The 13,589-nt window shown below is 33.4% G+C and overlaps 1 protein-coding gene and 1 pseudogene across 1 annotated transcript; one reads left to right on the top strand and one right to left on the bottom strand.

The window, feature by feature from the left end:
* The first annotated feature begins 5,524 nt into the window (after positions 1-5,524).
* LOC143625596 (uncharacterized) lies at positions 5,525-13,114 on the top strand. Its single transcript, XM_077095888.1, has 5 exons — positions 5,525-5,735; positions 5,802-5,935; positions 12,114-12,261; positions 12,360-12,466; positions 12,938-13,114. The coding sequence occupies exons 1-5, from the start codon at positions 5,525-5,527 to the stop codon at positions 12,977-12,979; spliced, it is 642 nt and encodes a 213-aa protein (XP_076952003.1). The 3' UTR covers positions 12,980-13,114.
* On the bottom strand, positions 7,539-8,567 carry LOC143625603 (NDR1/HIN1-like protein 13; annotated as a pseudogene).
* Positions 13,115-13,589: the final 475 nt, after the last annotated feature.

Genomic DNA, 13,589 nt, shown 5'->3' with positions numbered 1-13,589 from the left:
AAGAGATCCTTGTGGAAACATTATTGGATGTTAGAGGTGAAGGAGAGAAAGTAAAAATTATGACTGATAGTGAAAAGAAAAGATTTTATGAATCTGAACTATCAATGTACAGGGAGGAGCTGAAAGATCAGTCTGTCAAAAAAACTCAGGCCCCTCAAAAATTGATCAATGTGAAAGACGAACCGGCTGAAACAAGTTCAAGTGTGAATTTATTGTCGTGGGAATATAAATACAGGATCAGGACTCTAAGAGAACTGATGATAAGTAAGGGAATGTCTGAAAAAGTTTTTGATAACCTTGGGCAGGCTCAACTTAAATAATTATTCTACACTGAAAAAGAGCATTGGGAAAGTTGGAAAAAGAAGAAAGAGTATTATTATCTTTCCAATGTAGACCAAGAGGGGAACCAGTTGAAAGGCAAAGATCCCCCACCCCCCCCCCCCCCCTCCAACTGAACAAATAGATAGAGAGATAATGAAGATGATCATAATTAGATATCCTAGTCCCTATTTCCGTCTTCCTCATCCAAGACCAAAAAAAGACTCATTAAAAATTATTTTTCATTAATTAATTAACATAAGCTTCTTTATTATTTAAGATTAATTAATTAATGTGTATTTGAATGTTATCGTGTATTGTGTGTACTTGTTCATTATATTATATTTCTGGTTCATATTATAGTTAAATACATCTTCTAAAAGACGACAACATTTCCGACTAAAAAACTCACACAGCGATACTTAAACGCTACGACAACTATCCCACATAAACAATCCAAAAACTTTTAAATAAACGACTGTTTTTTATGAGCGCTATAACTGAAATATGCAGCAAGCATTTGTAACATAAAAAGTTGCTATATTATATGCATATGGCCCCACAACTACTACACATAAACAATACAAATGTCGAAAACTGACAAGTCTAATCTATAAGAATTATCTTCTAATAGCAGTGAGTAAAATGCTTAGCAAATGTGAAAAAAGGTGAAAACCTACAAAAACCAACAACTAAACTCAAACATAACCATCAATGACCTTAACGTACTGTCCACCATACAATCTGAGAAACAACACATGACAAAGAACTATTAGTCATGTTAAAAAAATAATTCCTTCAACCAAACCATGTCGCACGTAAAGGTGAAAACACCAACCAACCTGTAAAGTTAAAAACGACAACCGCTAATACATATATAAAATTATATAAGGTGGCACACAACATTTTGTACATATAATTTCTCAAACATTATAAACTAAAACCAAGCCAAACATAAACAAAAACTAAAAATAACATCATCCTGCACATCATATTAAGATATCAAAGCCACAACCAGCTGCCACATACTCAACTAAAAATACAACATAATCTCATACACAACAGCTGAAACAACAAAATCGTCCCATGTTGAACCACCGAACTTGATCGATCTAGTCGAAACCAAACTAAATAAATAAATAAATAAATAAATATATAATAAAGTTGGACAACATAAATAAAAATCTCTCATAGAAATCCATAACAGAATTATTGAAAAAGACGAAAGTTGTACCTGTGAATCAGTCCATCTTTTTAGTTATTTTAGGTTTTGATTATTTTAGGTTATCTACAATTTTCAATTACCAATCAGTATCATATGGAATTGACAGCAGACTGAATTTTTGGTGCAAATAGGTCAAATTCATTAAGAGGTGTGTACCAATTAGGGTTGGAACTTCGAGATGATGTTCGTCGAATTTAGGTTATGGCCGGATTCTTCAATTAAGATTGCGGATTTCAAAGGTTATAAAAAAAGGGTTATGGATTGTGAAACAGACATAACGAAGCTGGATATGTGAGCGTGGTGATTATGAAGTCGAATCCAATAAGAGTTTGGGTTTGAGAGCAAATAATCAGTTTGACCCGATCCAAACCCATCAGAAGACATGGTGTTAAAGTTTTTTTTGGTGTTAGGGTTTTTGGGGGGGGGGGGTGAGGTGTTTGCGATGTCTAAAAGAGTCGATGGATTGATTCTAGGGTTTCGCAGTGGGGGATGTTTGAGATGTTATATATATATATATATATATATATATATATATATATAAGATTGATTTCTTTTGATTACTAATTTGAGTTTTAAGAACTCGAAAGAACTCAACGTAACAATTTTTTGTTTTGAAATGTTTTCACGTATGTAATACGTAAGTGTAAGTAACGTAAAAAAAATGACAGTATTTTTTTACACACCGAATTGACTTATTACACACGTGTAATTAACATTTAAACTTGTGTAATCATCAAAAATCTTTATTCTGTCTCCTGATTCATTTTTTAATCACATTTATTCTTCTACTCATTTAATTAAATGTGTGGTCCATATTGAGTTCTTAAAGTTTTTACAACTCATCAACATTCTCAAAATATCCCTCATATATATATATATATATATATATATATATATAAACAAAAGCTACTTAAATTCTCATAATGCAAAATTTTTAAATCAAGACTTCTCATGCATTTGACCTAAATTCATGGGTATGGGTCTCACCAAAATCATATAGCCTTTAAACTGGATATAGTATCTCATTTATTTATAAAACTTTTTTATTATTAAATCCTTAGTATAATATTAACTTCCTTACAATAAATAAAATTAAAATTCAAATATATATATATATATATATATATATATATATATATTATAAACGAATAATCTATACTATATATAATATAGGATCAGGGACCTCTTAAATTTAATAAGTATCACTTTTGTTGCATATTGTACAAATAGCAATGCATATAATTTTAAGAATGTAGGGGTAAAATAGTCTTTACATATTCAAAAGTAATATACAATAATGATCCTTCAACTTCAATAAAGTTTTGTTAATATATTAAATAGTTACATATTTTCTCCCTAGTTATTAACCAACTACCCCACGACATTTTAACAGTCGTAACTTTTTCACACGCTAATATTGTTTCTCAAAATATAAACCATAAAAACGAGCATTTTATTATCTTTAATTTGAGTATGGTATAGTTTATTAATTTTTAAAAAAACTAACATGTTACATGATTACCAGTTATTACCGTCAATGGGCCGGGCATGTTCGACTAATGGTGTTGGAACGGGTTAGGGTTGGAATAGTTTAATACCAAAATGGTTAATTTAGTTCATGTCGGGATGGGTTTAGATCGAAAGGGTTCTTGTTAAAACGGGCTTCGGGTTAACACATTTTCGGGTCGGAACATGTCCGTATAAAAGGATCGGGTTATAAGTAGTTTATTTGAAATTATTGTAAATTTCATATTTGCTTCTTGCTTGTCGCCACCTGTTATGTACGTTCAAGCATCAGTTACGTGGATGACATTGTTTATACATACCGGTACCGGGTTGCTCGCGTATAGGCATTAAGTGGCACACTTACTGGCACAGGTTACACGCCCGATACCACGTTAAATGCATACCACCGTTGAGTTACGCACACACCGTTGAGAGGTTACAAACGTACTAACACCGATTGCGTTTGTGCGTACGTCGTTGCATCGCGCGGGCAGCTGGCTAGTGTAAAACAACATATGAGGATGTACAATACATGTGGCGTGCAAAAAAAAAAGGAAAAAGAAAAAAAAAGGAAAAGAAAAGAATAACTATAAAACTAAGAATCTTAATCTTATATATATATATATATATATATATATATATATATATATATATATATATAGGGTAAGGATCATAAGAGAACCCTTTGCAAATTAAGAACTTTGAGAACTATTTTGGACCACTAAAAACACCTTTAAAAAAAATTTTAAAAATCATAAACAAAAAATAACAAAAATTTTTAAAAAGTAAAAAAACCAAAATTCTTATATTTCTATGCGGTTTCAATAAAAAAAATAAAGAAAAACATTGTATTATACACATATGTATAATTTTATTTAATCTTTGGTTACGTAATATACACATATGTACAGTATCATTTATCTTAAATTATACACATGTGTATAAAAAAATCATGTACATGTACATATATGTATATATTATACATGTGTATATAATTTGCTAAACCGAGGTATTTTTTATATGAAACCGGGATGTTAAAATAAGAATTTTAGTTTTTTTACTTTTTTCATTTTTGTGTTTTTTTTATTTTATGATTTTTTTATTTTTGTGTTTTTTGTGGTCCAAAATGGTTCTCAAAGTTCTTAATTTCAAAAAAGTTCTCTCATGATGGTAAAGAACAATTCTAGGAAACTATGTCGGTTATAATGATGAAAGAGTAATTCTAGGAAACTATGTCGGTTATTGGTAATTTTAAATTTCAACCATTGATTAACATGATCTAATGGTTGTGATTTATTCCTAGTCTTCCTAGGAAAATACTTATTTTTAGGATAACCCTCCCATATATATATATATATATATATATATATATATATATATATGATGAGTATCATTACAAAACTGTTAAATTATTTAAGAACTTTAAAGAACCATTGAAATTTAACGCCTTTTATAAAAATTTTTGTGTATTTGAGTGTAGTTTCATCATTTTGTATATGTATATTTACAATTATAATTTTAAAAATTAGTTTTTATGCATAACTATGTTTTGTTTTACACCTATGTAAATTTGGTAGTACATAAATTTTACACATATGTAAACTTGTGATTGATATATGTATCAAAATTTTTTATATAAAATATGATAAAACTACTCTTAAATAATGTTAGTATATAAAAAAACTTAAAAAAATGTTTGATTGTTTAGAGTTTCAAAGAGTTCTTAACTTTTTTAGAGTTCTTAAATGATATATATATATATATAAACGAAACCTTTAAACGGGTATGTGTCTCATCAAACGGGTTATAAGATCTAACTATATTAAAAATTAACCTCACAATATATTTTATATAAAAATCCTATAACATGAGATATACTAAAAATTAATATCCATTTTTTTAAGAAAAAATATTATTTAGTTTAAGAAACAATTTTATAGTAACAAAAAAATAAGCGGGTCATGGGTCTCACCAAACCCATAGTTTTTAAACGGGTTATAACATTTCATTTATTTGTGTATTATTTCATCATTAAACCTTAAGTATATTATTAACTTTTTTATAATAAATAAAATTAAAATAAAAAAATATATAAATGTTAGACACGAAAAAGAAACACAAACCTCGTAATACGGAGGGTAAAACTAGTATATTATAAAAATAAGATAAAATTGATATTTGTTAGATTGGTTATGTGTGGGCATTGCACAGAGCCTAAGTTAACGAGATAAAAGTGGTAACCCAAAAGAGAATAAAGACAACATAAATAACACAAACACAATGTTTAGAGAGAGTTGAACTAGCCTCATGTTGCCCCTTCATTCAACCATCCATGTGCCTCTTCCAGCCATTCAATAGCCAACAAACACAAACACTTGTCCTCACTTTTTTTTTTTTTCAACTTGTCAGCAATCTGTTTTCTTCCTTTATATTTTCACCTAAACACACACATAGAATACAAACAATCAATCAATCATGGCAGCATTATCTGCTTCATATATCTCTAGTCTTGTAATGAACCGCCAAGAAAACAAACATGCATTGCGATTGCCATCGATCGAACCGGGTATAAGAAGAAGGCGAATTTCTGGTACTGTTAAAGCAGCGGCTACCAGCTGGGATGCTTGGAAGCCCGACCAGGGTTCCAAGGCTCCTTCACTTAGTGACATCATTTGGCCCTCTGCAGGTTCGATTACTAGCTTTTAATTTGTCTATAACAAATACATTTAGTGAACCATGGTTGGATTGGCAGGTGCATTTGCAGCCATGGCTGTGTTGGGAAAGATGGATCAGGCGTTGGCTAGAAAGGGAGTCTCCATGACAATAGCACCACTTGGAGCTGTTTGTGCGGTTCTTTTTGCAACCCCTTCAACCCCTGGTGCTCGGGTACATTATTTATTTATTTTGCTAAAATATTGGGTATTTGAGACTAATGCTTCTTCATACATCAATATAGTGAATCAAATTACATTAATATGCTTGTGCATTAAATTCGATAAACAAGTTTATTGTTGCATTTATCGTCAAACACTTTATAGAGTTACTAATACAGTAACCAAATTTAGCAAATACAACGGTCCAACAACAATTTATTTGATAATACTAACTAATTCATTATCATACAAGAATGTCAAACATTCAAATAATGAATTATCATATTATTTCAAGTTTGTCTTCAAAACGAGAATATTTTATTAAATCTTTTAGACTATAAAATACAAGTAACTTGTTAGGACCTAAACAATTATAATTTACGTGTGATATCAAGATTAGGATTGGAGAAAAAGTTAAAAACAATTATGTAAAACGATCTCTTAACGATTACTGTATAAGTTTTCTTTTAGGGTTTTTTTTTTAAACGGAAAAATCATGATTAGCGTGGAAATATGTGCCATGTTTGTATATTTTTAAATATCAAATTAGAGAGAGAAAACGAATGTTGAAAAGGGATATACCTTTTAACCGTAAAGAATCACAAATTTTAATTTATTGTTACTTCTTTATCTATATAGTTGAATTTTAATTACCAAGTCTACGGTGAAGGATTCAAGAAGTTACTATCTAACAGAAATAATACACAACTAGTATGAAGGACCCGCGCTATATTGGATCGTTGTGTAGTATATTTACAGAGTACAATTGGGCTGATTAGAATAGGCACGTACACTTTAGAATTGGATTCCAACCACCTTCAAAAAATTAACATGTATTGCATACTTGCATTACAACACATAATTATCATCAAACACGGAACAAAGTATCAAAAGTTCAACACACAGTTTCACAAAGAACCGTTCAAGCACGTGTGTATGGTTTTAGTGGTCTCTCCTGTTGAAGCAGCTTGATAGGCTATTTAGCCTATGAAACTTGGCCGTAGCTAAGAAACCCTACAACACATAATGAAGTAACTGTTAGCTGGTTAACAAAACAATTAGAGGCAACATATTACATTCTAATTCTAAATGTAAATATTGTTAATATTAGCATATCATTACTGCCCTTTGTAAGAAGTCACTCCGCATACAAAAACATAATTATATACAGATATTGCATTACAATTCTTTATGTTAATGGCAGCTCACTGTTAATGTTTACCTTTTAAAAAGACAGAATTACAAATTTTGTCCTTTAAAAAAAAGCCAAATTACGGTTTATGTTTTTTTTTTAGTTTCTTTGCAGGCGTATCCTTTAAACATTTTTTTTCTACACGTTATGTCCTTTACGCTAACTGAGTTAGAAAAACTCAGTTAAATACCCTCACGTGAGACGCATGTGAGGGCATATTAGTCTTTTCGTCTACACCTGCAAAAAGTTTATATAAAACTATCTCATTCTTCCATAAACTCATTCACCACCACCAAACCCACCTTCACACCACCATTCAACCTCCAGCAACCACCAACGCCGCCCACCAACCTCCCCTCTAAAACCCAATTCCATCTTCCAGACCAAACCAAAAACCCCAAAATTCCCACCACCAGTTTCCGAATTATGGTTTCCAAACCCTAATTCCATCACACACAAACACCGTCCATTTCCAGATCTTAATCCTCATATCCACATTACACTCTGCATCCTCCGTCCTCATCGTCGCTGCCGTCTTCCTCGCCGGCGGCGCCGCCTTTATTCCGTCACACGTAACCCTAATCGGGACCTTCTTACACTTGGAACACCAAAACCGTCCCGTCGCCGACGTCCACGCCGTTGGAATCGAACGAAACGGTGACCAGATCGTAGGAGAACGAGATCTTCTTGTTAGGGTTTCGAGCGGTGATAGTGAAATTGAATTTGGTGTTGAGTTTGTTGGATGGAGATAAGCTAAATTGTGACACGTGGAGTGACGATACGTCGAATGTAGGGCAGTGAGGACGGTAGAGAACGTAGAATACGCCGCTGGCGATGAGTAGTAGGATAATGACGGTGAAGGTGATCCAGAGACAGCATGAGCAGCAGATGGAACGGTTGCGGCGGTATTGAGGACGGTAGACGGGACGAGAGTGGTTGTAGAGTTGGGCTTTGGTGGCCGGAATGGTGGTGGTTGCTGGAGGTTGAATGGTGATGTGAAGGTGGGTGTTGATGGTGGGTTTGGTGGTGGTGGATGGCTTCCGGAAGAAAGAGAGTTTTATACAAGGTATAGACGAAAAGACCAATATGCCCTCACATGCGTCTCACGTGAGGGTATTTAACTGAGTTTTTCTAACTCAGTTAGCGTAAAAGACATAACGTGTAGGAAAAAAATGTTTAAAGGATACCGCCTGCAAAGAAACTAAAAAAAGGACACGAACCGTAATTTGGCTTTTTTTAAAGGACAAAATTTGTAATTCTGTCTTTTAAAAACCTACAAATTATGTTCCAAAATAAAAAACACACATTAAAAACATGATCATGTGTATTTGTCCGTAAACGAAGCTCGCAAACGTACCACCACCGCCGCCTCCGCCTGCAATCCCACCATCGTCACCTCTCTCCTCCTCCACTTCAACTCCTTCGCCTGCTCCACTTCCAATGCCCAACACATCGGCCTCCAGTCCTGAAGCCCTTAGTTTTCCCTCTTTTGTTTATTCTTGTAGTTTTTAAACATCAATGTGCATTCCATATAAAGCAAAACCTGAGTAGCTCCGTGGTTGAAATAAGGATCAAAATCATGAATAATACTTACATACTTTTTAACCTAAAACAGAGTAGTTTGTGCAAATCACAAATCGGTATTATCAATAAGAAACCACTAAAACGCAAATAAAATTAAACACCAAATTCAGGCAATAGTGTATATAAAAACATAATTATGTTAAACACATACCTACGTTTGGCTTATAGGTGCTTTTGCTTTCGCGTATCAAAGAAGATTTCATTGAGTATCTGTCATCGCTCATCGTCCACTTTCATGAAGTCGGAAAGAAAATTTTCCACCTCTCCATACTCTCCATCCGTAACCATTTCTCAAATTAACAAATGTTGAAGGAAAACCCTGACTCATGCTCCAACCTTAAGCTAACCGTGAATCAAACCAAAAACATACAAAGACACATACAGAGCCAACACAAACATGTCCAACAAACACAATTATGCGGAAGATTGATTTGGTTCATTAGAGATTAGAACGTTAGTGACTAGGAGTTAATGGCCTGCAACAACAATGGAAACCAATCTTTAACTAACAACACAACAAACATACAAACTCTCACCCATAAAAAACCATTATGACAGATATAACACCTTCAAAATGAACGTACTGACTCCACAACGACAAAGTAAACTTCAAACATAAACTAACGAAAATTAGACCACAATTATTTAACGTCTTTAGTAAACCTAAGTCGAAGCAACATTCAAATGACAAACAGATCATACCAAAATATTTTCCAAACTCAAAATGTCACTAAAATTACTTGAGGCTTAGATTTCCGTTATGGTTGCAACATACGTTGCCGTCCAAATAACGGAGCACCATTATAATCTAGACAGCATAATCAAGGGACAAACAAAGAACAACATAAAGCACCAACCACCCGCCGTCATAGACGGCCAGAAATGACAGCCACGAAACAACCCACAACAAACAATGGCATCCATTAACAGGAACAATATTACGCCACCAGACCACCAACACCTTGGGTTTCCAAAGAAACCCGACAATAGTAGGTCAACCACCTCCACCGCAGCACCACCGGATCTCTCCGCCACCACACCACCTAAGGTTTACAAATCCACCCGCACAACATGGTGAAGAAACCCTAAACCTATAATAAAAAATTGGGGCTTTTTTAACATTTTTACACTTAAGTTCTTAAGCATAAATCACCTTGTTGGTAGTTGAAGACGAAAGTAGATGTGACTGATTGAAGATGGTGGTGTTGGTGGCGGTAGAGGTACAGAGAGAGACGGCTCGCAGGTGACAATAGTGAGAGAGAAAGACCCCTGTCTATTTCTAATGTAAAGTGTCTGACATACGTGGAACATCAGAACACACGTGGAAGCGTAAGATAGAAATATGATATTACAGCATATCAAGCATGCTGTACAACTCGTTATGCCCAAATTGCAATGAACAGTGATATTGAGTCTGTGACAACATTTGCACATTATAATATATAATAATTGTAACGAAACCAAAAGGAAATGAAAATATTCTACCTATCTATCTATATTAAGATAGGCTTAATATAATATCTCAGGCGACGATGATGAACACTAATCTAACATTTGGTGGACTTAGCTTAATATTTCCCAGTGAGTCAATACTAACAATCGCTATGAGTTCCGGTGATCGTGACACGCAAAACCGAATACCGTGAGCTCGTTACGAGAAGGGGAATAGGGGAGGGGGGTCTTCTCGTAACCACCCTCCCGCGTGAGAATCAATATGGTAAGTGATGAGTAATTCTTAGAGAGAACGAGAGAGTGGAGATCCTTTTACCATTAGTCCTCATGTTGTATTTATAGCCGAATGGGGGTGAATGATTGGGCCAACTGTCCCACTCAATGAAATCTTATATTCTTATGGTTGTGCATGATAATGGCTCCTGATTGCTTAGACAATTGGCGTACAAAAATCCTTGTCGTGGCCAGGTACATCGTTGGCCCTTTCTCATTGGTCCATCGTGCATTCGTGGATAGTACGAGAATCCCACCATGTGATCGGTCTTTCATGTCCTCGTCACGTACTATACTATGCTTCCTCACGACAAGTCTTCCGTTGAACTTCATTAGTTAATAGTTGTTAAGTGTTTTCCCGCGAAAGATGTGTACCTCTTTCCGCGGAAAGTGATCATACTTCCTCTATGGGGATATATGTCCCACTGCGGAAGATCTTCCGCACCGATAGAGGAATTCATCCTTTTGTTATGTGAGTTCCACAACTACATATATAAATGCAAAACAACTATTCCACAAGTCATTCAACTAGAGTAGCCAACAAAGATGACAACTAATGTTATTACCATTTATAGAATTACTAACAAAGTTACAAATATAACTTTTAAATGTTGTATCAAATGAGATTTTTTGATATTTATGAATTATAAAATTTTATTTATTATTACTTATATCTTATCAATCAATAAGGTATGTTATTGTGTATATTATTAAATTTAAATTTTTTGTTGCATTTTTAACCACCCGTGTAACCTAGTAAGTAATATTTGAACATTTAAAAGTATATATTAAAATTTAGTTTAAACTATTTAAAACAGAATCTTTCTATTAAAAGATTCGATAATATGGAGGTAAAACACATGTTCATGTGTCTTTATCAATATTTATTATGGGTGATTATGTTATTTAATATTAATCTAAGTTTGGATCTATAAATCATAATCATCAGTGGCGAAGCTTGGACATAAATGTCGAGGGAGCCGAACTCAATATGTATAAAAAAAATTCATAAACTAGAGGGGCGTGGGCTCAAAATTTCGGTCGGAAACGGGTAAATTTACACTATGTGTAAAAATTTTCGGCCGGAAAAGTATAAATTTACACTACCGAGCGAAAAACGGAGGGGCCGAGCTCAAAATTTCGGTCGGAAACGGGTAAATTTACACTATGTATACAAATTTTCGGAAAAAAAAGATAAATTTACACTACCGAGCGAAAAAAAGGAGGGGGCCGGACTCAAATTTTCGGTCATAAACGGGTAAATTTACACTATGTATAAAAAATTTTAACAATAAAAGGATAAATTTATACTATCGAGCGAAAAAAACGGAGGGGGCCGGGGCCACCCCTGGCCCCAACTAAGCTTCGTCCTTGATAATCATGTTCATATCGTATCAATGAGTTTTAAATATTAATATTATCGAAATCTGAGTTTTTATTTAATTACTTATAGCAACACTGCAACAAATATTTATAACGGTGAGATTTTATAAGTGATTTTACTAAGAATACAGGAATATCCTTTCAAAACAAGGAATATTCTCTTACGTTTATTTGTTTATTATTCAGCGGCTTTTATTTAGATTTAACAAGTTGTATGAATTATTCAATAGTTGTTTTAACTTTCAACAAATTTAATCAGTAAAAAAATTAAAACAAAATCCCTCTTTTCGTGCATGCAAAACTTCAGAAGTACAATATGTTTATAGCTCAAATGGGTTGTGCAGCAATTGGTGTGTTAGCCTTCTCATTTTTGGGGCCGGGTTGGCTCGCTAGGAGCACCGCCCTCTCGGCCTCACTAGCATTCATGATCTATTTCCGTGCAATTCATCCACCGGGTATGTACGTGAGGGGCATTTTTGTAATTCAACAAACATAAAAACATTTCAGTTAAATGAACTTTTATAATGGATTAATTGTTCAAATGTCCATGCAGCTGCAAGTTTGCCTTTGCTATTTATTGATGGGGCCAAGTTTCACCAATTGAAGTTTTGGTATGTTTTGTTCCCCGGAGCAGCCGGATGCCTTCTTCTCTGTTTGATAGTAAGTTTCCCTTAAAGAGGTTGGATAATGGACAGGTCGGGGAATGGGTAATAATGTGTAATTTTTCATACGAGTCCGGTTGAGTTTGCCCGGAACTAGAGATGTAAATGAACCCAGCAAACTTGACTTTAGTTTTGGCTCAACTTGTTTATTATTTGTTGTTTTTTTTCGTTAGTATTTATGTAAATGCTGCTTTATTATCTTTATATAAGTATACTTCTTATTATGCAGATGATAATTTTTATTTTTTGTTTTGTAACTATATTTTTCTTAAAATTTATAGTGCAATCACATATTATACTACTAGCGAATTCGTTTTTACTATCACCTATAATGACTAGCTTACGAATTTGAAATCGTTTACACCTCCGAAAGGCTTTTTGTCCAATTTTCTAAAAAATTTTCAAAAAAGCAATTATTGAATTTGATGTTATATTTTATTATTATTATTATTTCTTTTCAATTTTGCAGCAAGAAGTAGTGTGTTACTTGAAAGATAATGTCAAGTTCTAAGTGAAGTCATGGAAATGAAGGATATTCTTGTGCTTTGTTCCTACTGTGAATCATTTTTCAGGACAGGGTGAGAAAACTGTATATGACAGATCAAATTTGTACATTAGGGCTCATCAAGTAATAGTGGTCCAATATTGGAAGAATTTCATATATATATATATATCAATCAATCATACCCAGTGAAGTCCCACCAACAGTAAAGCTATAGGTAGGGTCTGGGGAGGGTGGGATGTAGGCACACCATACCTCTATCTAAAGGGATAAAGAGTTGGCTTCCAGAGAGACTCTCAGCTCTAAAGTCCATATGTATAAAGCAATACAAAAGAAATCAAAGTTTAACAGTAATAATAATAATATTAATGATAATAATAGTAATAATAATAATAATACTAATAATAATATATATGAAAAGAATATACTAATACTATGTATATGGGAAGAATAATACTAATAGTAATACTAATACTAATACTATAAATGTGACCAAAATAAGGTAAATAGAAGCCCTAAAGAATTTCTTTCTCACTAAAAATCCTTAACTTTAATTCTACTTCTCCATGAATTCCTATCCTCAACCATGTCCTCAGAAAGGTTTAAGTCTATCAAATCA

The sequence above is a fragment of the Bidens hawaiensis genome, unplaced genomic scaffold (genome assembly GCF_021521415.1).
Source record: "Bidens hawaiensis isolate Kalapana, Puna unplaced genomic scaffold, B.hawaiensis_p1.1 tig00004126_1, whole genome shotgun sequence".
Lineage (NCBI taxonomy): Eukaryota > Viridiplantae > Streptophyta > Magnoliopsida > Asterales > Asteraceae > Bidens > Bidens hawaiensis.
The sequence above is the reverse complement of the archived record's forward strand: the minus strand, read 5'-3'. Positions and strand labels throughout refer to the sequence as shown.

What these genes read in the sequence shown, in the direction of transcription:
- LOC143625596 (XM_077095888.1), top strand. Translation starts at nt 5,525, where the DNA reads ATGGCAGCATTATCTGCTTCATATATCTCTAGTCTTGTAATGAACCGC. An exon ending in CATCATTTGGCCCTCTGCAG is followed by an intron (nt 5,736 to 5,801) that starts GTTCGATTACTA and finishes TTGGATTGGCAG; the next exon opens with GTGCATTTGCAGCCATGGCT. An exon ending in CCGTGCAATTCATCCACCGG is followed by an intron (nt 12,262 to 12,359) that starts GTATGTACGTGA and finishes ATGTCCATGCAG; the next exon opens with CTGCAAGTTTGCCTTTGCTA.